Source organism: Tenrec ecaudatus, chromosome 8, assembly GCF_050624435.1.
Source record: "Tenrec ecaudatus isolate mTenEca1 chromosome 8, mTenEca1.hap1, whole genome shotgun sequence".
NCBI classification, from domain to species: Eukaryota; Metazoa; Chordata; class Mammalia; order Afrosoricida; family Tenrecidae; genus Tenrec; species Tenrec ecaudatus.
In genome coordinates this window covers 77561069-77588281 of record NC_134537.1, presented here as the reverse complement: position 1 = coordinate 77588281, position 27213 = coordinate 77561069, and the positions used below count along the sequence as shown (strand labels likewise).

General features: G+C 38.7%; 1 protein-coding gene across 3 annotated transcripts in view; it reads right to left on the bottom strand.

The window, feature by feature from the left end:
• The window catches only part of MCPH1 (microcephalin 1), a 348942-nt gene that overhangs the window by 224140 nt on the left and 97589 nt on the right, over positions 1 to 27213 (bottom strand). For all 3 annotated transcript variants that reach the window (XM_075556426.1, XM_075556424.1, XM_075556425.1), the window contains 2 exons: positions 6096 to 6133; positions 3582 to 3744 (listed from right to left, as the gene is read on the bottom strand). In XM_075556426.1, the coding sequence (XP_075412541.1) occupies positions 3582 to 3744; positions 6096 to 6133 (201 nt within the window). The remainder of the gene's footprint in view (positions 1 to 3581; positions 3745 to 6095; positions 6134 to 27213) is intronic.

The window sequence follows — 27213 nt, the reverse complement described above, 5'->3', positions numbered from 1 at the left end:
CTGCCCCTCCCCCCTTATCACCAATTTGGATCCCATGTTGCTCCCTTGTCCCTGGGTTTGTTAACACCACTTCCTTACCCTCCACCTCCTCCTATCCCAAGTCACCCCGGAACTGTTGGTCCCGTTGTTTTTCCTCCAGATAGTTCACCCAGCCTGTCTTATTTAGAAAGACCTGCGGAGATAATAACATGCACAAAAACTAGACAGAGGAAAACAAAGCAACAGTATACAACCAGATAACAAAACCACAACAACAAACCATTGACAAAGAACAAAACACATCAAGAAAGAAAAGCTTGTAGTTAGTTCAAGGATCATTTGTTGGTCTTTAGGAGTGTTTTCCAGTCCAGTCTGTTGGGGCACCCCGCCCTGGCCCCAAAGTCCACTTTCAGCATTCCCTGGGGACCTTGCCGCTCCATTCCCTTGCTGTTCCGCAGCACTCCCCCAGTGCTTTGCCTCGGTGTGGTGGGATCAGGTCAGGTACAATTTGCACACTGTGTCTCCGGTGCTGTCACCTGTAGTGCCATTGGTCACTGAGGGCGTCATGTCTGATAGTGGGGCCAGCCATGTTGTCCTCTCTGTGGACTGGCTGCTCTAATCTGGAACATCATCCTCACGGCCTGGTGGGCCAGGCTGTATTCCACTGTCTCCTCCTCCCCCTTCATCTGCTCTCGTGTGCTCTGATCAGATATGTCCCTCTCCCGGAGCTGCAGAATCAGTGTCGTCCTTTGAAAGAAGTTTTTCTCGTGGGAGGCTGCCCCTCCATCTTACCAAGCATGGTGTCGTTCGCCAGGGACTGGTCTCTCCTAGCAACATGTCCAAAGTATGTAGGGCAGAGTCTCACTATCCTTGCCTCTCAGGAGCACTCTGTACTTCTTCCAAGACATATCAGATCAGTTTTTCCTTTTAGCAGTTCATGGGGCAGTGGTTATGTGTTGGGCTGTGACCAGCATGGCCAGCAGTTCAAAGCCACCACCCTGGAAGAAACCCTGGACTTTCTACTCTTGTCAAGAGTTACAGTTTAGAAAACCCACAGGGGGTTACCATGAGTCAGTATTGACTTGATGGCAATAAGAGAGGTCCTTTCAATATTCTTCAACTGTATCAATTCTTCTTAGGTCTTCCTTATTCAACGTCCAACTTTCACATGCAGATGAGGCAATGTAAAATAAGATGGCTTGGATCAGGCTCACTTTAGTCTTTAAAGTAACATCTTTGCTTTTCAATACTCCTAAGAAGTGTTGTGTGGCAGATTTACCTAATACAACAAGTGTTTTGATCTCTTGACTACTGCTTCCATGAACACAGACTGTGAAAATAAGCAAGACAAAATTCTTGACAAATTAAAACTTTTTTCCATTTATCATGATGTTACCTATTAGCCCAGTTGTGAACATTTTGTTTTCTTTACACTGAGTTGTAATCCATACCGAAGGTTGTGATCCTTGATTTCCACCAGCAAGTGCTTTAATTCCTCCTCGTTTTAATCAAGCAAGGTTGTGTCATCTGCATATCACAGGTTGTCAATAAGTCTTCCATCAATCCTGATACTGAATTATTCTTTATACAATCAAGCTGTATACCTTTAGTACTTTTAAAGCATGAACTATCCCCTTGCTCTATTTCCACAACTGCAGCTTGATCCCTGTGCAAGTCCTGCATGAGCACAATAAAGTGTTCTGGAATTCCCAGTATTCTCAAGGTTATCCACAGTTTGTTAAGATCCACATAGTCAAATGCCTTGGCATAGTCAATAAAACACAAGTAAACATCTTTCTGGTATTCTCTGCTTTTAGCCAAGATCCATTTGATAGTGACAATTATATTCTTTGTTCCACGTCCCCTTCTGAATCTGGCCTGAACTTCTGACAGCTCCCAGTCAATGTAGCTTGCAATCGTTGTTGGATGAGCTTCAGTGAAAGTCGATTTGAAATTCCACCTCATAGTGAACCTATAAGATGGAGTAGAACCACTCCACAGGGTGTCCTGGGTTATAATTCTTACAAAAGCAGATGCCAGGTCTTTGCTCCAGCAGAAGTACTGGTGGTTCATAACACTAACTTGTGGTTAGCAGCCATTGGCTACCAGGGCTCCTTGACAGAACACTGCACAGAGTGATATTTAATTGCACTCAAGATTTTGGACTTTAAGGGTATCAAAAGTAAAAACTGATTTTTATGTCTGGTTTCACTGCCCTGCTTACAGTCCAAGCAGAAAATATTGGGTTCAGAAACAAATGCAGATATATCCTCGAGTATAAGCCGACCCGAATATCAGCCGAGGCACCTCATTTTACCACAAAAACTGCCCCCAAAATGTGCGGAAAATCTCGGCTTATACACGAGTATATATGTTAAGTATATTTATTAAGGATAGAAAACATTTTTCTACCCTTTGAGACTTGAGGGTAAAAAAGAGTTGATGGAAGAATCAGAGACATTTTGATTAAGAGGAAAAAACACAGGGAATTCATTCACTGAAGCTAGGGTCCAAATGATATTCCATACATATAACATTATATGTAGTTAATTTTATAAATGGATAATATAAACTATAAACAAAGTATAATACAACATAAAAATTAAATTTATACTTCATTCACATAAACCTAAAGCAATACTTAAATATAACTAAGTAAAGTATTTCCCAGTTTCCACTAATGCAAATGTTATTTTTGGAATTTCAACTTTTTCCACTTCACGACTTTAAACACTAATCTTTTAAATCTCTTGTACTAGTGAGTCTCAGGGCTAAACTACAGCACAGAAGAAAGACCAAGCCATATGCCAAACATCCATTTGTAATTTGTCTGCATTATCCTAATTCTGGTTTAAATTAATGCGCTGTTACTAGAATACATTCCGGGGTGCGGAGGAAGGGTGGCTCCGTAAAAGATGTAAAGCAGGAATGGAAGGAACAAAGGATGCCACCCGAATCGGCACTGCTTACTCCACATGTACGTCGACAAAGCAGAGCACTGCTTTGCCATGATGAAGATCAAACAATAACAGACAGCTTCAATTTTTATGATCAATGAAAACAATAATATATTTTTAAATTAAACGATCTGAAACCACAAAAATAAGGGCAAATAATGCTACAGATAGATATGCATAAGATAAAACCTATCCAAAGGGGATTAAATGAGCATGTTTCATCCTAAGCAAATCCATCTGTAAAAACAATCATTGAATTCTTGCAGCTTTTTAAACAATCACTATAGGTCACACTATTCTTCAGTCAAACATGGAAGGAAGTTCACTTGACTGAAAGAACACTCATTTTGCATTTGCATTCCAACTCTGCTTTCATCTGATTTCTACCACCCGCTGAGAGCAGCTACTCACTTTGTTGCCCTCCACACTCACCACTCTCCCCTTCCCACAGCGCTTGGCAACAGCTGAAGGCTGAAGATCCAAAGGGAGGAGAGCTGAAGGAAACACTGGCCATGTATGAAGTGCTCATGGGAGAATGTGAGGTCACAAAGATGCACACTGGCGGGAGGCTTAGTGTCATCAACTCAGACTGACCGAGCCTATCGTCTTCTATTCTAAAACATGAACGTCAAAGGTAGGGCTTACCCATTCATAAGACAGAATCCAGCAGCCACGTGCAATTCCCAGAAGCACATTCAGAGTACGGCAAGGCTTCCCTGTGACCACGTGAGTGGTACTTTCACACACTTCCTCTGCAAATGAGAAGCCTTTCAATTTATCCACAACCTGCATGATGACATTCTGCATTCTGTCAAACAAGAAAAGTACATCACACGGTCAATGCTCCACATCCATGAAAATCAAACAAAACTCTGGAAAGCTGAAAGGGTAAGTTTTATTTCTGTCCCACTGCTTATGTCTTTCATTTCTTTACAATCAATGACTTACAAATCAGAGGAGGGCTTAAGCTCTCAGATCAATTTTAATGGATGAGGCTTTCAGTGACTCCTGCGGTCACTAGACTGCTTAGTGACAGTCAGGGTTAGAAACAAGACTTCCGGATACCAGCCCATTCTCTTTCCACTGTACCAGGTAACTGCACTTCAGACCTATTTGAGCACATTTATGCATGGTCAGAAACAAGTTTTTAAACATTTGAAAAATATTTATTGAGCGCCTCAGGAATCCACAGGGGCAGTTCTACCAGTCCTAAAGGGTCTCTCTGAGTCAGAATCTACTCAGTGGTAGTTAGTTTGGGGGATGGATAGCAGAGAAGAGGGCGTCGGACAGTGTAACATATGACAAAATAATAATAATTTATGCATTATGAAGCACAGAAGCATGAGGTAAGGGGCAGTGGGAAGGAAGGAGGAAAATGAGTAGCAGATCTTAAGGGCTCAAGTAGAAGGCAAACGTTTTGAGAATGATGATGGCAACAAATATACAAATGTGCTTGACACGATGGATGTATCTATGGATTGTGGTAAGAATTGTACGAGCCCCCAATAAAATGATTTTTAAAAATATATATATAGTTCTATAATCTTTGTAATATATTTCGAATTCCTTTGTAGAGGGGAAAATCATGTTTTCTTATATATAAATCATTATTGTTCAAGGTTTCTTCTCTGCTGTCCATCCCCCAAGGAGGAGGCTTTATGTAGATTCTTGTAGTCAGTTCCTCCTTTCTACCCCACATTCCCTCCACCCTCCAGGCATCGCCACTCTCAACACTGGTCCTGAAGGGATCATCTGTCCTGGATTCCCTTTGTTTCCAGTTGCTATCTGTACCAGTGTACATCCTCTGGTCTAGCCAGATTTGTAAGATAGAATTGAGACCATGATAGTGGTGGGATGGGGGAGGAAGCATTTAAGAACTAGAGGAAAGTTATGTTTCATCGTGCTACCCTGCACCCTGACTGGCTCATCTTCTCCCCACAATGCTTCAGTAAGGGGGTGTCCAGTTAACTACCGATGGGCTTTGAGTCTCCATTTTGCACTCACGCACATTTACAATGATATGATATTTTGTTCCTGGCTGCTTGATACCTGATCCCTTTGACAGCTCATGTGGGCTTTGTTGCTTCTGAACTAGATGGCTATTTGTTTATCTTCGAGCCTTTAAGACCCCAGACGTTATATCTTTTTATAGCCGGGCACCATCAGCTTTCATCACCACATTTGCTTATGCATATGTTTGTCTTCATTGATCATATCAGGAAGGTGGGCACCCAATGATATGATTTTTAGTTATTTGATGTCTGATAATTGGTCCCTTCTACACCTCGTGGTCAGACAGGCTGGTGTGCTTCTTCCATGTGGGCTTTGATGCTTCTCAACTTGCTGGCTGCTTGTTTATCTTCAAACCTTTAAGATCCCAGACCCTATATCTTTTGATGGCTGGGCACTATCAGCTTTCTTCACCACATTTGCTTATGCACACATTTGTCTTCGGCAATCCTGTCGGGAAGGTGTGCATCCTGGAATGCCAATTTAATAGAACAATGTGTTCTTCCATTGAGTAAGTGCTTGAGTGGAGGCCCAATGTCCATCTGCTGCCTTAATACTAAACCTATAAATATATGCGCATAGTTCTGTTCCCCACACTCTCATATAAATGTATTTACATATGTACATTCCAGTCTTTAGACCTCTGTAAATACCCTTTGTCATCTAGTTCTTTCCTCTATTTCCTTTTACTTTCCTCTTGTCCCACTATCATGCTCAGCCTTCAATTGGGTTTCAGTTATTTCTCTCGGTTACCTACCTTGCCCTTGCTGAATCCCTGGTAGAACTATATTTTCGTTGGATGTTCATTATTGTGTTAAATGTTTAAGGACAATGATAAGAGCGTGCCAGCAAGCTATTAACCCTTCTGTGAACTATGTATACCGCTGCTCTAATACCACAGTAGATTGCTTTCTACCAAGTCGTTATAAAACTTCTTAGTTGCTGTCTAAACAACTCAAAAAGTGTTCACTGTAAAATGGCCACATTAACCACCTTTCTATTGTTAATCATCTCCCACTCCGATACTCATTACTTAGAGTAAGAGGGAAACAGCACAGACCAATTAATGCTCCACAAGCACAGTACTACAGTATAGGAAAGGCCGAAATTACATATCAAGTAGCGAGTTATCAAAACAATTATACTTACTCAGATGGCATGCTGGTCATGACTAATGTTCTTGTTGGCTACAGGTTTCAAAGAGAAGGAACAAAAAACAGTCAAAATAAAAAAAATATTTTTCCCACAGAAATAAACTTTAAAAAGAAATTTTTAAGTTTTATCATATAAAAATAAACACTAATGTGTATATAGACAGATATATATAAAAGCTTTATATTCCTAGAAAAAATAGAAACATAGATACTATGCCAAATCCAATCCAAAATAACACAGGACATGAGGGAGAGGAATAAAACAAAGGCTCCCCTCCAGAAATCTATTCTACCAGTTTGCTACCTGGCCTTCAAATGCCAACATCTCTATGAATGTCAAAGTAAGGATAAGATAAAAAGGAAATTGTCCTAAGGTTTATAGGTAAGCACATGCTCATTTCAGACATATCTGCACAGTAATATTTTCACATCTATTGCATGGATCATAAATGAAACTATTTTTTGAATTGGCGTATACAACTTATTGGAATTGTAAACATTTCCTATACATATTTTTAAATGCTTGATAAAAATTCATGCAGACTGCAAAAAAAGTAAAAGTTATAATCAAATATAAATTCCTGTGTGATTTACCAACCAGAAATAAAGGCTGTTGCCACTGAGTTGGCTCTGACTCATCACAACCCAGGTGCATAAAGAAGCATCACCCAGTCCTCTGCCACCTTCACTCTATTGGAGCCACTGCTGCAGCCACAGGGTCAATCTCTATCGCTGAAGCTATTCCTCTTTATCACTAACCCTCTTCCTTACCAAGCAGGGTCCTATCCCTTCTCATAATATGTCCAAAATCTGTGAGATGAAGTTTCATTATATTTGTTTCTAAGGAACATTCTGATTATTCTTCTAAGGCATATTTATTACTTTTCTGGCAGCTCACCATATAGTTAATGTTCTTTGCCAACATGATATCTGAATGCATCAATCCTTCTGTGGTCTTCCTTATTCAATCAATGTTAAGTTGAACTCAAACTTAGCACTCTGGAATTATAATTCCCCACATCCATTTCTATCACGTATGTATGTGAATCTTACAATACTAGGAAGGAGATGATTCCTGGTGTCAGAGGGAAGCTGGCTAAAAGCAAAGAATACACATACTAGAAAGATGTTTACTAATGTTTTACTAATTATGAAAAGGCGTTCGACTGTGTGGATCATATGAAAGCATAGAAAACCTTGAGAAGAATGGGAATTTCAGAAAACTCAATGGTGCTCATGCAGAACCTATACATGGAATCAAACGGTAGTTGTGCAAACAGAACAAGGCATAGCAAGAAATCAGAAGTAGTATGCTTCACGGTTGTAGCCTCAAGCAGGAATATTACTTTGAGGACTAAGGTGCACCTGACCCAAGCCATGGTATTTTCACTTGCCTCATGTGCATGTAACATTGGACATTGAATAAGGAAGGCTGAAGAAGAATCAATGCATTTGACGTATGGTACTGGCAAAGAATATTGAAAGTACCACAGACTGCCAAAATAACAAACAAATCTGTCTTGGAATACATACAGCCAGAATGCTCCTTGGAAGCAAGAATGCCAAGACTTCTTCTCACATACTTTGGATATGATATGAAGAGGACCAGTTCCTGGAAAGGACATCATGCTTGGTAAAGTAGACGGACAGCCGAAAACAGGAAGACTTGGGACAAGATGGATTGACACAGTGACTGCAAAATGGGCTCAAATCTAACAATTATGAGTATGGTGCAGGGCAGAGCAGTGTTTCATTGTTATACATCAGATCACTAAGAGTTACAGTCAACTCAATAGTATCTACCGACAGCAACATGCAGGAGAAATCAATATCGATAATACTGTGAGCAAAAAAGTGAGTTATAACACACAATCCTTTTTAAGCACTCCATTTCAATCTTCTCTTTTCCACCCCAGAATATCCCACTCATATGGCCCTGGCCCTTTGGGGGTTTTCTATTATCCATTTTGTTTAAAGTGCCTGGATTTTTACTCCAGGTAAATCCAGAAGCACCTTTCCCCCCTCTAACTACCATTTAGTATCTTTTATATACCTTTCAGCCATTACAGAAAAGAACAACAAAAGAAACCAAAGAATCAAAAGTTTCACTTCCTGTGCCCTTCCTTCTTCCTCTACAGAGACTCCATGGGTTTATATGATCCTGGAGGCATGATAACAAAACCCACACTCCTGACAGCAAGTCTGGCTACATCTGGACTCCTCTGGCTTAAGATGGGAGGGGCAGCAGCATCTCCACAGTGGGCCAAGGCCAGTTACAGCACCCTCCATTTTCTTTTGCCCGAGTCTTACACCTTCCAATCATTGCTTCCACGATATTCAATAATACTTAAAATACAAACTAACAAACCAGAATCAGTAAATATTCAAGAAACAATCATGGCCTACAGTAGTGACTCTCCCTCAGTCAACAGTCACTGGCCTTTCTCTGATCCTCAGGTTCCACATTTCTGCCTCTGTGGGCCAGGAAGCCCATCTGCTGCTCCACTTCATTGTCTCATGGGCTCTACCTTTGTCACGTTAGCAAAGTGGGCTGCTGGTGGCTCTTCTTTCTTGGTGGTCCCGGGAATTCTCTGTTTCTGCGTCTGAGATCACTCACAGCTGGTGGAATGGCAACCCAAATGCGCAGTTCCCTCTCTAAGTGCTCCGTATAACCTACTTGCATGTTGTTAGATGCCATCAAGTCAGTTCCAATTGTAGCAGCCCTATGCGCCTCAGAACAACGCACTGCACAGGCCTGCGCCATCCTTACAATTGTTCCCATGCTTGAATCCATTGCTGCAGCCACTGTGCCAATCCATCTCATTAGGAGCCTTCTTTTTCACTGGCCCTCCACTTTACCTGCACTTGTCCTTCTCCAGGAACTGGTCTCTTCTGACAATGTGTCCAAAGTAAGTCAGATAGGTCTTTCCATTCTTGCCGCTAAAGAGCACTCTGGCATGACTTCCTCTAAGACAGTAGGGTTTGTCCTTGTGGGAGTCCAGGGTGTGTTTAACACTCTTCTCGAGTACCACAACTACAATGCATCGATTCCTGTTTGCTGAGTCCTACCCAAGCATTTGGTGGAACTTACAGCAGCAGGGATAAAAAAGCCATATTCAGAAATTTCACATCACCACAGTGTATGAGTATAATGCTTTTATAAGAATTATATTATTCTAATGACAGTAGATACCAGAAGTGGAAGGTGGGGGAGAAAGGGGAACCAATCACACTGATCTACATATAACCCTCTCCCTGGGGGATGAACAACAGAAAAGTAGGTGAAAGGAGACAATAGACAGTGTAAGACATGAAAAAAATTTTTTTTAATAAATTATCAAGAGTTTGTGAGGGAGGGAGGGTGGAGGTGAGAAGGAGGGGGGCGAAATGAGGAACTGATACCAAGGGCTCGAGTAGAAAGAAAATGTTTTAAGAACAATGATGGCAGCAAATGTACAAATGTGCTTGACACAGTGGATGAATGTATGGATTGTGAAGAGTTCTATGAGCCCCAATAAAATGATTTTAAAACATGACAATATTCACAGTTTTGTAACCCATATGAACTACTTAAAATACAACCAACTCAGTACCGTAAACATTAAACCTTACACATTCAATCATCTTTATGAAGTAAATAAGAATTGAAGACAAAATGACCCCTAGCTGACGAACATGATGGGATTTAAAGCCCTGTGAGCAAAGTGGAAAATCAAATCAGCAAATAATCTGGGTCAAAAAGATATGCAAAGAAGGAACTCAGAGGAATGACGGATACCTAGCTACATGAGGAATGACTGCTACTATCTGTTTATCTAAGTTTCCCTCTAAAACAGTGGTTCTCAACCTGTGGGTCACGACCCCTTTGAGGGAGGGTCAATTGACCCTTTCACAAGGGTCCCCTGATTCATAACAGTAGCAAAATTACAGTTCTGAAGTAGCAACAAAAAAATTTTTATGGTTGGGGGGGTTGTCACCACAACATGAGGAACTGCATTAAAGGGTCGTGACATTAGGAAGGTTGGGAACAACTGCTTTAACATATTCTATTTCTTGCTTTCTTCTATTTCTGATACCATAAGTAAACAGCTACAGTCTAGCTCACTGAGTTAATTCTGGAGACTAGGTCTTTATGTTGGTTTACAGTTGAACCAGGTACTCGACCGCATCAGTACTTGACATAATCGGATTTTGACACGAAATGTCAAGAAAATTTTGCATCAGCTCAAACAAAAGCAGTACGCCTTTAGGTCACAGCATTAGTTCGTGTTGCTCAAACCTTTTGTGGCTATGTTCTGTGTTCTGAGCATTTTGCTATAATTTTCTTAGTTTTTGTGGCTTTTTGTATTGTTCTTAGATAAAAAACATGGGTCCTAAGAAAGTACTTTTTTGAAAAGAATCATCATGATAAGGAACCGATTAACCGTGTTATCGATTTTGTTGATAATTTAGTAAACCCTTTTAGAAAACAGTTATGGAAAGGCCAACAGCAGATCACATTAGCCAGATTATTTTTTTAAGAGAAAGCCAGCCAGGTCCTAGTAATGAAAGGCAAAGAAGGGGGGAACAACCTCCTGAAAAGCAGCTGCCAGTGGATTTTATGGAAGGGGATTCCCCTTCGGAACAATGCCTCTCTCACCATCCCTCCTCTCCAGTCCGTGTCCACAGATCCAGATCCTCTTCATTCTCAAGGCATGGGCCATACGGTAGTGGTTAAAAACATTTTTAATGTTTTGTTTCTTAAATTATATTACTTAACGCTGAACACATTTGAAATTCCTGTGTAATGTCTTGTATAAAAACAAGGTTAGAATAAAAATTTGGTGGTCGAAAATGGATTAATCCATTTTCAGATATTTCTTGTGGGAAAAATTTATTCGGAACTCAACTGCATCACATCTCAACGCTCCTTCCAGAACAGATTAGCATCGAGGTCTGGAGTTCTACTGTATATGCCTCTTTGTGGCCTTATGTTTTGCTAAGATATTGGAAGCTATACTTGATATCTCATATATACCACCAGCAGGATGATCAAATGTGGATAAGTTTCAGTAGATCTTCCAGACTATGACAATCTAAGTGAAGGCTGGCAATCTACTTCTGAAAATTAGTCAATTCAAACTTATGCATCACATCTGACTATTATGTGAAATAGTGCTGGAAGACGAGCCTTCCTCTCTGGAAGGCACCACACACAATAGTCTCAAAATGGACTCCAAAGGGCCAATGATCCGATGTGGGCTGGAACTGTAGAAAGCCAGGCTTTGCTGTTACATACAATAGCACCAACCAACAGTAACCTAAAAGCAATGGACTTCACATGAATCTTCTAATCATATATCTGAACCCTTATCATGCTTTTTGATACCATCTTTAAGTGACAATCTATGCAAGCCGTGGTAGTTACATAATTTCATATCAATTTGATAAATACAGTAAATGGGCGGAGCTTAGTGTGTCAATCAGGTCACAGCTTGATGATACTTCCAGGTGGGCATGACCTTCTCATGTGGATTCTGGAACTTCCTATTTCTCCCCGGAGGCTGGCCACACTCTCTGCTTTACTTTCCTTCAGCAAGCTGAAGGAGCCACGTGGAAACCCACACTAATGCTGAGATGCTTCTACAGGCATTGGATCTGTAAGACTTCATCCATCAGCCTGTGATCTTTCTGCATTCAGCATCACTGCATGTGCTGTGCGAGTCTAAAAAGGAATGTATGAACTACTATCGGACATATGGGCTTATATCAGATTTATGGACTTGCTGGGATATTTTCTCAATATGCAATTATTCTTTATTATAGAGCTCTTTCTTATACATATATATGTGAGTGTCTCTGAATTTGTTTCTCCAGTCAAGCCGGTCTATGCACAGCCCAGTGATTTGAGTCCATTCCATTCCATCCGCTTTGCTGCCGAACAATAGAAAAAGAGCTACTGAGGTTCCATCTGTGGGAAGTGTCCCACATCTAGGAACTCTAGAAGTAAAGATGAGGGAAAAGTAAGTACCTTGACTAATATACTACTGCAACAATGTTAAGTTTCTGCTTAGAGAGTTCTGAGTTTTAATCGAATATTCAATTTCCAATTTCTCCAGTGATAGAAGACTCAGTCCCAGGGCTACTTGTCTTCTTTACCTATTTGGTTACTTTCCTATAACCTTATGGATTTAAATACTATATAACTAAACATCCCTTGCCATCAAGTCAATTTGGATGCATCGAAAGTCTACAGAGCATAACTCTTACATCAGTTTCCAGAGTTGTAATCCTCATGGAGCAGACTGCCATATCTTCCACCTGCATCAGTGGCTGGTGGATTCAAACTACCAACCTCTCATTTACGCAGCCAAGTACTAACCACTGTGCCATCAGGGATCCTTAAATACCATCTTTATGTGGACAATTTTAAAATAGACTTTGTCTCTGACCTTTAGACCTACAAATTCTACTGTCCATCTGACATCTCCATTTGGGATTCCAATAAGGATCTCATATCTAACGGGTCTAAACACCCATAGTTAATGGCATTTTTTTAATGCTAAAAGCGTTTTTAAGCACTTTAGCCATCACTAACTCTTTTTTCCCTCACATTACACGCCCAATCCATCAATCTATCCTATTAATGTACACATACACACAAACAAACAATACATCTCAATACACCCACAGTATCTGATCATTTCTCCCAGAACCACTCAACATTCTATCATGTCTCACAGATACAACTGTAAAAGCTTCTTAAGTAGTCTCCCCACTATAATCCTTGAGACTTCAATCAATGCTTGACATAGAAGCCAGAGTCATTTGGTTAAAATATAGGTTAAATCATGTCCATCACACTCCGAAAAGGCTCCAATAGATCCATATAGCACTCTGGAGAATTTCCGGATTCCGATGCTTCCTTTCTGCCCTCTCCAGGACTACTCCCTTCTCATCCACACTGCTCCACGTACACTGGATTGGAGCATGGCAGGGTTTTTCTAGCTATAGCTTCTTTGCCCCACCCACACCACACTCCCATATTACCAACGAGGCTCACTCTCTTATCCTCTCGAGTTCTTTACTAAAAATCTTCCTTCTTAGAGAGATTGTCTCTTGACCATCTACTGAAAACTGCACCCCTTTTCCCTCTGCCAATACACATCACCATTTCCTTCTTTTAGGTTGCTTCTTAGCACTTATCATAGTTTGTACTTTATTTATTTATCCTGTTTATTGCAACTCTCATAAATATAAGCTGCATGAGGGCAAGAATTTTGTTTCACAAAAGCACAGCAGTGCTTGACAAGCAACAGTCCTTATAAAAAACTCATTAAATACGTATTTTGAATGATAAATACATGATGGAGGACAAGTACTAGAGCACACACTTTTGAAGATATATATTAGATAGTTTTTAGGTATTCTATAAACATTTCTACTAGAGTGATCATGGAAATTTAAGGATGTAAATGTTGAAAGAATCTACCATATTCCAGGAATTTACCTCAAAGTTTGCTTGGGAAACAGACTCATCAACAATTTTCCCCCAGTGTATTTAACTCTCTATAAGCTGCCAACAGATCAAAGAAATGGCTTTGCACAGGAGATTTCCATAAGAAAACTAACGTGCATCAAAGGCCCTATCTTCAGCAGTTTAGAGAGGTAGCAGTTGAAGCACAAATCCAAGGGGTTTCCAAAGGTTGATGGGAAAAGTTTTCTATGAACCTTCTCAATCCCCCTTACAGAAGCAGACAAGGGGACACTAATATAATTCAAGTTGAATCAACAGCATGACTTTGACTATCTGAAATGTTTCTGTTTCCTCAAGATATTAAGGTCTCCAAGAAACCTAATCACCAGGCCAAAATCTCACGGATAATTCTAAGACACTCATAAATTCTTGAGGAAGCACAGTGATACTGGTTTTCAACCAGAAGATTGACTAAAAAATGCTTAAGTTATTTTACAATTTATGTTAACCCTATAACGCTGAGTGTGACGTTTTCATAACATTTAATTAAAATGTATCTGGTACTGAAATTATAAAGCTTTTGGAACCAACGAAGATGTCGACGAAATCCTCGCACTTTACTAGTACAAATGCATCCTGCTAGTCATGCGTTTTAGCAGCAAAATGCTGGAACAATGGCACATGTTTTACTGACTGTGCGTTTGAGGTTAAGAGGTCGTTTGCGTTCAGTGCATTTTACAATAATTTTCAATCTAGTGAAGTTTTAGTGTTGATATTTTTTGTATATGTTCATAAAAATATGGCTTTTATGTCAAAGGAGTAATACTCGCAAAAACATATGTATTATATATTTCCGCTTTTTTCAAAACATTCATTACATTCGTCTTTTGAATCGACGGTGACAAAAATTACCATAGCATGGATTGTATATAATTTGTTTTATGGAAAATGGCAAAATTATGACCTAGATGGAAGCGGTACAGACTCAGACAAGGAACCAGATGCTAATATGGATGAAATTGGTAAATAAAATATGTATTTAAAAATTTTGATTTTACAATATAAAATTTTAATTATATTGCTATTCAAACTATTTTAATAACAATACTTATTTTTTCCCCATGATAGGAAGTGAATATATACCTGATTATCCTGATTTGGATGAATTAGAAGACCTCGTAGTTAGTAATGATAATACTAGTGAAGATGAGTTAGAAATTTCAGTTGTTGAAGTTTAAGAATCAATTCCAATACCTACAAGTTCAAAGCCATCTACATCAAGAAATTGAAGAATTCTTCTTTGGTTGTACATTTCTGGAGCTGGTACAGCTAAACTTATGCCTGAATGGTGAAGACAAATAGATTCTTCTGGGGTAGTCACACATCCTGTTGAATATTTTAGACATTTTTTCTTGAAGGATTTCATTACTCATAGTGTCGACCAATCAAATCTTTATGCAACCCAGCAAAATCCCAATAAACCTCTTGCACTGAGTAGTCAGGAACTTGAGCAATTTTTGAGCACACTGCTTGCTATGTCGATGGTGAAGCTCTCAAATCCACGTTTATATTGGAAGAGCAAACTAAACTGTCCTGTGGTATCAAGTGATAAGTAACGATAGATGGGAAGATATAAGGCCCAAGATTCACTTAAATGATAATTCACAAATTCCCAAAGTCTGTAAGAGTTCAAAATGAGCAGCGCCGATGCTCTTCTTCTTGAAGGAAAAAGTAATAGATCAACAAAAAGAGGCAGACCTTCTACTAGCTTTACTGATGTTGAGTTTGCTAACAAAAAGAGAAGAGGTCCTGCCACCAAAAGTATCCCTGAAGAGATACCCGTTTGGATGGTCTTCACCATTACCCTGAGGTCACAGAGGAAGATGCAAAAATGTAAATTGCAAGAGTGCACCAGTATTTTTCTGCAGCAAATCCAAAGTTCATCTTTGTATCACAAAAGAAAAAAATAGTTTTGTTCAAATGCACACTAACTAAAATTATAAACAAATAAATTTTGTATTATATTTTATAAATCAAATACATTTTGTTTTTTATTTAATAATAAAATAAGATGAAAAATAATATAGAAATGAAGGTGCATTTTTTATTCTTGTATTATAAATCCATGGACGAATGTGATTTGTTTAATTTTAAAAACATTGAAAAATTTCTATTTTTAATATATTTTGGTTGTTATGTATATTGATAACTATGAAAGTAAAGAATAAAAACAAAATAAAATTTTCCTGAAATTAAAAATCCAGGCGCTATAGTAATTTGAACTTTTTAGGATTCTGTTTCTTACACACAGAATAAAAGATTATGAGGAACTAAGCCATTAATGGCATAAGAAGTGTGAAGTATTTATGAGTAGGTTTTAATATTTAAAATGAAAGGTGTATTTAATATAAATGTATTAAAATATGAAACAAATCTTTAATATCAAATAAAGATTGACATTTAGGACAGAAAGCAAAATTTAATGGCTTATTTATTCCAGGTATATCATCATGGTTCAACCTTGGAAAAATAATCAGTGAAATTCACCATGTAAATAAAGCAAAAACTGTGAACATACTAATTGATACAACAATCATTTCTCATAAAAAATATCCCAAACAAGCAAAATAAGAATCTAATGGAAAATTTGCAGTGTAACAAAGGCTGTAAAAGCAAAATGGAATGGCCAACATCTCATTCAACAGGAGTGTATTAGGCTAGGTTCTCCAGAGAAGCACAATTAGTGACTCATACATTTATATAAAGAAATAAATTTCCATCATGAGTGGCCCACTCAGCTGCAAAGTGGGAAAACCTACTAAGGCTCAAGATAAATGCTAAACTGAAGGCCCTTAGTGACTCGCATAGTTGCTAATGCCAACAAACCGGGAAGCAGAAAGATGAACCATGAAATGGGAAGACCACAACCAAAAGAGGCCGAGTTGAGCAAATCCAGGGTCAGCAGACAACATGACAGGCTTTCAACAGCCCCAGGGTCCAGAACCCACAAGCAACCAGGCAGGCTGCCAGCAGAAGAGGCCAGATGAAGGATACAGGCTAGCAAGGAGAAGAGTTCTCTATAGCATCTATTTATATACATGACATATCTGACACAAGCCTTATCTCCACTGAGGCACCATCAGGCTGTGATCTGAATAAGGGAGTAATACTCCACCCAAATCTTCCCACAACTGCTTGGCTGCTCACAGCAATCTCATCATGTAAGTGTTTACATATGTTAGGTCACACTGGGGAAGAGCTTAACTGCCCAACTACTGAGAATCCTGATTGTGGTAGTCACCTAATCTGGTGTCAATTTAAGGATTAAGAGTGTAGAGGTGGAGGCAAGGCTGTCCATCTGGAGATGGCCAATGAGACTTCTGTGTGGGCATGGCCTTCTGAGAATTCTGGGAAATCTGGTACTGCCTCCTAGAAGGCAAAAGACACCTCTCTATGCCACTCCCTGCGAGACATTACAGCTGAGAAGCCACATGGACTCAACCAGACCTTGGAAACCGGAGAAGCCAGAGAGACCCCTGCCAGCACTCAGAGCCAAAGACTTTCTACCCACTGGTTTATGATCGTCCTGCATTTGGCTTCATTGCGTATTGTTTTGTGAGTCTGAAGAGGACTTTATAGATTGGTATCGGACATATGGGCTAATATCAGAATTATGGCCTTGGACTGAACTGGATTGCGATGTTTTCTCAATGTTCAATTCCTCTTGTATATAAACCTTTCCCTTATACACTTACGTGTATCCATGAATTTGTTTCTCTAGTCTACCCGGACTAACACACTGATCTAGCCAACTTGATGCAAAACCTACTATTATCATAGGGGAGAAACAGAAAAGCACTCCCCTATAAATGGGAACCAGAAAAAGATGCTCTTTATCATCACTCTTATTCAATATTGTGCAGGAAGTCCTAGCCAGAGCTATTAGACACCAAAATGAAATTAAAGGCATCCAAATTGACAAGGAAGAAATAAAAACCTCTTTTCTTGCAGATAATATGGTTTCATATGTATAAAACCCGAAACACTCTATATGAAACTATATAGGGCATAAATGAAAAACTATAGGGAAATAAATGAAAAATTCAGTAACATGATGGAGTACAGATCAGTGAACAAAATTCCATTGGATTCCTGTACACAAAGAAAGCTCCGAAAACAAAATGAAGGAAACAATAGTGTTTACAGTAGCCATACAAAGACATGAAATTCTTAGGAATGAACCTAACCAGAGGGGGAAAAAAGACATATAAAGAAAACTACAACACACTACAAGAAACCCATAGAAATCAATATAAATGGAAAAATGTTCTGTGCTTATGAATAGGAAGACTTATCATTGTGAAAATGTCAATACTAACCAAAGAAATCTATAAATGTGATCCTAATGCAGATTCTAGCATTATTCTTTAAAGAAATGGAAAAAAGTAATCACCAACTATATATGGAAAGAAAACATATCTAAGATAAGGAAAGCACTTGACAAAGAAGTATTTGGGACTGGGGTCAGCCCCTCAGACCTCTCTATTGTTTCCCTATTCCATGCCTGTATGTTGCATTCCAATCCCAAATACATGGACAGCTCCCGTCTCCCTCCAGAAGAGGGAATTCATTTCAGAGGACAGCACTGTAGCTACAGCTTAGGGAGACAGACATGTGTGATCAGAGCACACAGGAGCAAATGAAAGGGGAAGGAAAGAATGGAGCACATCCTGGCCCACCAAGCCCTGAGGATGATATTCCTACTCAGAGCAGTCAATGCACAGAGAGGACCAGAGGGCCGGCCTCACCACAGACACTAAGTCTCTCACTGATCCATAGTGCTATGGGGACAACATTGGAGACAGAGTGGGGGAACTGTTCCAATTTGATCCCACCACACTAGGGCAAAACACTAAGGGCCACGCAACAGAAAAGCAAGGAGACCAAAGCAATGAAGTCCTGGAGAATAACAAAAATAGATTGTGGGGCCAGGGTGTGATGTCCCCTCAGACTCTACCAGAAAACACTCCTAAAGGTCAACAAACAGACCTGGAACTATTTCTAGGCTTGTCTTTTATAATTGTTTTGTTTTCTTTTGTTGCTTTGTTTTGCTGTCTTGTTTTTGTGCTTATTATTGTCTCTGCATGTCTATCTAGATAAGATAGGCAGGATAAACAATCCAGAAGAGAAAAAAACAGGACTGACGGTTCCAGAGGGATAAGGCAAGGGGAGGTGTTAACAAACCCAGGGACAAGGGACCAACAAGTGATCTAAATTGAGGGTAAGGAGGGTGTAGGATGCCTGGTAGAGCTTGATGAAGGGCAATGTAATCAAAAGGAATTGCCAAAACCCAAATGAAGACCGAATATGATAGTGGGAAAAGAGGAAAGTAAAAGGAAATAAAGAACTAGAAGGCAAAGAGCATTTATAGAGGTCTAAATACAGGCATGTATGTATGTATATTAAATATATTTATATGATAGGGAAATAAATGTATGTACATATATTTATAAGTTCAGTATTAAGGTAGCAGATGGACATTGGGCCTCTACTCAAGTAGTCAGTCAACTCAAGAACACTTTGTTCTAATAACCTGATATTCCTTGATGCTCACTTTCCCGACATGATCGCTGAAGACAAAAATGGGTGCATAAGCAAATGTGGTGAAGAAAGCTGATGGTGCCTGGCTATCAAAAGATATAGTGTCTAGGGTCTTAAAGGATTGAAGATAAACAAGCAGCCATCTAGCTAAGAAGCAACAAAGTCCACATAGAAGAAGCACACCAGCCTGTGTGATCACGAGGTATCAATCAATGTGATCAGGTATCAAAGACCCGGGACAAAAATCATATCATTGTGAAAGAGGGAGAGTGCAGAGTGGAGACCCAAAGCCCATCTGTAGACAACTGGATATCCCCTGACAGAAGGGTCACAAGGAAGAGACAAACCAGTCAGGGTGCAGCATATCACTGCTGAAACATACAGCTCTCAAGTTCTTTAATGCCCACCCCCCACTATTATGACCCCAATTCTACCTTATAAATCTGGCTAGACCAGAGAATGTACACAGATACAGACAAGAGCTTGAAACACAGAGAACCCAGGACAGATAAACCCCTTAGACCTGATACCGAGAGGAGCAATACCAGAAGGGTAAGGGGAAAGTGGGGAAGAAAGGGGAAACGGATCACAATGATCTACATATAACCCCCTCCCAGGGGGATGGACAACAGAAAAGTGGGTGAAGGGAAACATCGATCAGTGGAAGGCATGAAAAAATAATAATTTATAAATTATCAAGGGCTCATAAGGGAGGGAGCAGTAGAAGGGGGAAAATGAAGAGCTGATACCAAGGGTTCAAGCAGAAAGAAAATTCTTTGAAAATGATGATGGCAACAAATGTACAAATAAATGTGCTTGAGGACAAGGGATGGATGGATGGATGGTGATAAGAGTTGTACAAGCCTCCAATAAAAAAAGATAAAAAAAAACAATGAAGTAAAAGGCTTCTCACTTTCCAATCTCAAAACCCATTACACAGAGTAGCCAAAACAACTTGGTACTTGGATAATGCTATATAGATAGGTAGCAATGGAATAGAATGAAAAAACAAGAAATAAACCCTTCTGTTACAGACTACTGATTTTGGACAAGGGGTCAAAGAACATTAAATAGGGAAGAGATATTCTCTTCAATAATGTTGATGAAAAAATTGGATTTCTATCTACAGAAGAATTAAATAGGTCTCATGGCATACTCTTATACAAAAATGAATTAAAAATGGATTGAAAACCTAAATATAAATCCTAGAATTATAAAGATCCTCAAAAATGCTGAAGATATAGGTGCTATAGAAAGTGTGGTGAAGAAACCAGGTGGTGTCCGGCTATCAGAAGGAATAGTATCTGGGGTCTTATAGCTCTGTCTTCAAACAAGCAGCCATTAAACGAGGTATCAACTAAGTCACATGGGAAAAGCACACCATCCTGTGTGATCTAAGGGCTGTAAATAATAAAATGCAAATTGTGAATACCTGGTTTGCAGATCACAAACAGTGGAAACCCCAAACCCAAGAAGGTCCACCTACGATTAAGCCTTCAGTTATCCTCTTCTGGCCATAGCTGAGAAGTCCAGGAAGGAAAAGAATGTTTGGAAAGTGACTGTGTTAGCAATTGTATAATACTGCTCGATGTGACTGATCTACAGAATGATATATATACGAGGTGGTACAAAAGAGCCCCCCCCCCCCAAAAATGGAACCTTAACTATCTCATCGCTCTATGAGACATATTTTTGTTTGATGATGTAGAAAAGGTGAATTAAAAAAATGAGAGAGGTGCTATCAACCATTGAAACAGAGGAGTGTGAAAAATGTTTCCAAGAATGGAATCACACATTTGACAAACATATTAAATGTAATGGAGAGTACCGTATATACTAGTGTATAAGCAGAATTTTTCTGCACATTTTTAATGCTGTTTTTTGGGTAAAATTAGGTGCTTTGGCTGATATCCAGTTTGGCTTATACTCAAGTATATATGGTACCTTAAAGACAACAAGGTTGTTTTGTAAAAATATTTAAATACATTATTTTTGAAAAAATCAGTTTTTGGAGGGTGCCCCCTCAAATGTATTAACTCCCAATTAAAAATATATGTGTGTGCGTTATATACAAAGTTAAGAAATTTTAGCTATTGTAAAAATAAAGAATTATGATTGTAATTCTCTAAAAATCATTCTTTTAGTAAAGTTGATGGATAGTCTTCATTTTCAATTATGTTTATAAATCTCTATAATTAAATTTAAGTCATATCATCAAGGTATAAAATTTATTTAATTATCAAGATATATGACAAATCCTGTAAAAATAACTCAAGAAGCCAAGTTATTATATTCAGGAAGTTCTACTTAGTTAAATAAGATTAACTTACCTGAAAAGCAATGTAATTTTACTCTTTTAGAATACTACAATTACTGAGAAATTTCCCAAACATCTTATAACAATCAATTATACAAAAAGAATATACAAAACATAAGAAATATAAAGTAATGCTAATAGACCTAGTTTCTTATTAATAATTTTATATTTGAAAGGCAACCTGGCATTTTCTTGTCTTCATCTCATCTAAAAGATACTGAATTATGACTAGAGGGCTGTATAATTAGTAATCTGTTGAAAGTAAATATTGACACTATCAGTTTTGTAAATTATATCCATCACAAAATGTACTTATATGAAAAGATGAACCATTTCTTATCTTAGACATTAAACTTCATAACTTTTTCTTATGAATCATATTTTACTAATGGTCAATTAAACAAAGAGAAATTGTGGGTGTTTTATTCTTTTTGGTGGTAAATTAACTAACCCTTTCCTTCTAAAGAGAGTGAATTGATATCCATAGAGTACAGATCTAATAACAGTAATCCTCTGCTAGCATTACTGGAAGTGGCAAAAATAAAGATCCACTACAATTTATTAACAAACCAAATACACTGTTGCTGAGATTTCGGGGAGCCTCATCTTTCTGCTGCAGAACAGCTGGTATGTTTGAACCGCCGACCTTGAGGTTAACAGTCTAGTACTTACCTGATAGTGTCACCAGTGGATAAATGCTGAAAAATCATAATCCTTTATAGCTGAGATCTAAATTTGTCTGGTCAATAACAAATTTGTATTTAATTAACAGAGGATTCTCTATGATAATTCTGAACTTCATCTGATCCGTGGGCTTCCAGAAAGCAGAGCATTGGGTCAGAAATCTCCACACTTTTGTGCTCTGACTTAAGACTAATCCCAACGGACTACCCTGCTTTCAGAGTCCAAGGTAAAGCAATCAATACCCTTCCACAATTGCTTGGATAAGAATATCCTTTCTTATGTTTCCTGTGAGGTTGGTTAATGGATATTTTATTTACTTGTCTATAAAACTCAAGGCTCTTCTTGTCTTTGAAACATTCCTTATTAAAGAATGTCCTCTATATTTTCTTAGTCTGAATAAAATCATCCTTTAATTATTTAGTGAAGCTTGTCTTACACAATTTGGGTGCCTTAAAATGAATGGGATTACGGCTTGCCTTCAGATCCCCGTTTCCACACCCAAGTCATAAGGGCACTCTGAAACCTTTGAATTCCATTGGAAATGGCTCATCTTTTCAAACGACTACCTTTCCGGAAGGTTGTAATCCAGTGGTAAATTCTGTGTTACAGACTCTTGTGCCAAAATCTAAGTGAAGTTTTCTCAACCTTGATGGATTTGTTTCTTTAATTTCCTATTTACTGTTTTGCCCCCAAATGTAAAAGGCTTATATTTTTCCTGTGTAATCTATCAGTTTAGGTAGCCAAGAAGCTGTATCTCAGGAGAACAACCTTCTGTGATCTGTGCTGACTTTTATTTATGACCTTAAGTATTTTTAAAAAGTTATTTCTTACTTAGCTAAGGTTCTTTACAATCATGTTCCCTCTGTGTACTTTGGAGACCTTATTAAACTGTTTTAATACAATATTCAAAATATCCTAAAAACGACTACATGAGGATGGTGTCAGATCAGAAGAGATTTGCAATGTTGCCGCTGACTGCATTATTCAATGGCCATAAATCCAGCACTATCACTAATTCTATGGCAAGGGTTAAAATTAATCCAATATCCTTTCCACCTGAAGTAGACCCAGGCTTCATTTTCCCACATCTTCATCACCAGCCGTTTCCCTTTGACTATAACACCCTAAAGATAAATTAGACTCTCTCCTTGGCCATCAAGACTCAGGTCAAAATACCCTTCGTCATTTGGAACCAGGTCATCAGGTACCAGTAGTAGGCTCAGGACTTTTACAACTAATTGGCCCAGAACTCCGTCCCTCCCCCCACACACACACTTTCATCTTCTCCGAGTCATGTACAACTAAATCACAAGTTAAAAAGTCTCCATCCTTCTTCAATTACTGCCTGTGCAACCTTTCTCTATCATCCAGTCACCCAAAACTGGTTCCTTATGAGTTAGGACTCTGTCCTTAGGATTGTCTGCCCAGTTGTATTTTAAATGAGCTACTCCAGCAAAGTCAGTATCTCATAGCCCCTTATGGGTTCATTAATTCTCACACAATTCACACAAACTACTGCCTATATTTAAAAGTATCCACTGGGGAGCAAATGAGAGTATAGAATCAAGAAAATGTTCTAAAACTTATGATGGTAAGGACTGTAAAACTATTCCTGGTGTGACTGAACTACTGAATTGTAAGACACATGAATTATATGGCAATAAAGCTTTTGAAAAATAAATAAAAGTACCCATTTATTAAGCCCAGAAAAGATATAAATGAGGAGACACATCTGGCAAAGTGTGGAAGAGTTCACCCTCTCTGGTTCACCATGTTCTGTAATATGAAAGGTTGAAGATAATTTTTCAAGATGTTCTCACCAAATCCAGGAAGCACCATAAGAAAGCGCTCCCAGATCCAGGTGTGCCGAGTCATTGGATGTCTCAATACACATATACAGCAGGTGCTTTAAGACAGAGTTATGGTCAATGAAATCAATGACTATCTATCCCTGCGTCATGGATCCACCCTTCCTGAGGTCTGCTGACAGAGTGGCACCCGGGGGCCCCCCGCCTCAAAGTTTAAGTGTTGCCTAGCGGTCCTAAAATAAAAGCCCCTTGTTTACTGGAAAATCCAAAGAGCTATTTTCAGAAACCAGAGTCTCATACACTTTCCCTAGGTTAATTTTATATGGGTAAAATGTTAATGATATATAGCTGTCCTGAATCTTTTAACTTGCTATTTTTTCTATACTTTTCATAGATTCTACTTATATTCTTGTTATATTCATGATATGCCTTGGGTTTATTAGGCTATTTCTAAGGATTTTTTTCTATTAAATTACATTTTTTTCAGTCTACTCATCTTTGAAATATGGTTAATTATCTGTTTCTTTGCATTTGTCAAATTTTGGGGGGATTGCCTCCGTTCTGTATCCAAAACCAAGTTTCCTTGTCAGTTGCATTATTCTTGTCTTTTATCCTCATCAGATCTTTTACTTTTAGAAATCTTGTGTCCTAAGTTAACCACATCATTTTAAAACTTTGTCATCTATAGATTTTTGTTTTACTCTAATGCTTCACTGTTAATATTTGAAACCAACTGTAAGCCAAAGAGATGGAATGAAACAGTGGCTGTAAGAATGGACCCGAAGTTAACAATTGTGAGAATACTATAGGATTGTGAGGATCCTGGAGGATTGTGAGGATCCTGGAGGATTGTGAGGATCCTGGAGGATTGTGAGGATCCTGGAGGATTGTGAGGATACTGGAGGATTGTGAGGATACTGGAGGAGTGTGAGGATACTGCAGGATTGTGAGGATACTGGAGGATTGTGAGGATACTGCAGGATTGTGAGGATACTGGAGGATTGTGAGGATACTGCAGGATTGTGAGGATACTGGAGGATTGGGCAGTGCTTTCACGTGGTGGCATGTGACAAAAACAACAACAAAAACAAACTATTGTGAAATAACTATTATATAGGCTTGGAATATTGTTAATGTTCCATAATCTGGATATACAATGTGATTTTAAAAAGTTCCTGAGGGCAAAAAGTGAAATCTAAAGTTAATCAAAAATCTCTACACACCTTTTAAAGTCCCTTCATATTGTACTCCCAGGGCCGGTATACTATCGATTAAAAAAACAAAAACTACAGATGTTGTTTATTTTAAATCATAGTGCCTTAAAAGGGCAGAGTAGAATTGCTCCATAGACTTTGCAAAGCAATAAATCTTTAGAGAAGCAGACAGCCTCATCTTTTCTCTTCAGAGCAGCTGGTAGACTAGAAGGGCTGTTCTTTAGATTAGCAGTCCAAAGCTTCAACCACCATTAATATTGGAGAGCCTATAATCTAGGACAATTTGATGGGCTATGCTTTTGCAAACTGAAAATATATGTTGGCATACACTGTATTTTCTCTGTCTGACTCAAGATTTCAGAAACTCTTATTGAATATTCTTATTTCCATGGTAATATAATTACCTTATTTTTATGGAACTAATGCATGTCTCCAACATTTGTTTGCCAACTGTCCCCTCCCCAAGGTATTTTCAAGTGCTCGTTACACTAATTCTTTTTACAGCAACATGTGAAAAAAACTTGGCATAGGAGCACTAATGAAAATATCCTCTGTGAGAAGGGAACAGCTGGAAACCACCACCAACAAAAAGGGCGGCATGATTTCCGTAACAATTTGTTATTTGGAGCAGTTCAAAAAGAATCTTTCTTGTTACCATAATTGACAACATCAAGTATGCAGCCAAGGAATTTCCTGGAATGTCATATTTGATATTATATGTATTTATCTGATATGACTCAATACTCAGAAGAAATGAAGGTTGACAGAACCAAATCACCAGCGCTCTTTCATTTTGTCTTACGTGGTGGGTCCTATTTGCGGTGGTGCTGAAACTATGCTACCAGTATTTTTGAAGCCAGCAGAATCACCCCTGGTCGACAACTTTTGGTGCAGTTTCCAGACTAAGACAGACTAGGAAGAAAGAATGGGCTATTTGCAAAAACTGGTCATTATCCAGTTCATTTGCTTTTCACACACAAGCAGAATGGCTCATTCGGGGAAGCATCGTGTTTGGGGTAATGGAGCACCAAGCAATGTGAAAGAGACTCTCAGTAAAGTGCAGTGGCACACTGCCCTAATGATAGACTCAAACAAGGCACTGTTCACGAGACTGTCACAGAACCAGGCAGCAGTTCAGTCTCTTGTGCAAAGTCCCCATGAGTCAGAGTTGATCTCTGGGGGTTCTAGTCTTACAAATGCACAAGTAAAGTCACTTCTTGACAGTTTAAGAATACAAGGCCAAAAAAAAAAAAAGGGGGATTTCATCCAAATTTATGGGTCTACCGGTGAGGTTTGAACGTAAACTTCAGTGTTTGGGTTCCAATATTCAAGAAGGCTTTTTGAAAAGTACAATTTAAGATGCCTCATGAAAACTTCCATAAACGAGACAGAATCAGTCCTACATGGTAAGTTAATATGATTCTTTAGCCAAAGAGCAAGCAGAATAAATCTCAAACCTGATGCCGACAAGTCAAATCTTAGACACTACAAGACAGAACAAAACTGTCCCATAGGGTGTGATATGAAAAAAAATCCCCTTTATCTGGAAGAAATTGAGTTGACTCTCTTTCCCCATAAAGAAAAACCATTCTTGGAACCTACCTGAAAATTCGACCAATGCTGTTACTTTGTTAAAATTGCCAATCCAACCCAATGTTTTACTTCATTGTCTCCTTTGGTATCTGCCTGCAATTCTAAAAATAGTATTTTATATTTTCCCCCTACCTGACTTGGTGTTACCTAGAACTGTGTCTGCCCAGATCCCTATTGGAATTCTAGGTTCACTTTTACCTCAGATCTAAAGTAGTTTTAACAATTAAAGGCCAGTGACTTCATATAAACCTCAGAGGATTTGCCGTAGCAGCAGATCATGCGTGCTCGGGGATTGCTCTGTGAGCAACCTGCTATCTAGATCATTCAGAAAGTCTGAGAAAATGTTCAGGTTATACATGCCTTTGCATGAGAAGAAATCAAGAATGTAGCCATCACCTCCAACAACGAGGACATATTGGTTTGAGAGACTCAAGAAACTC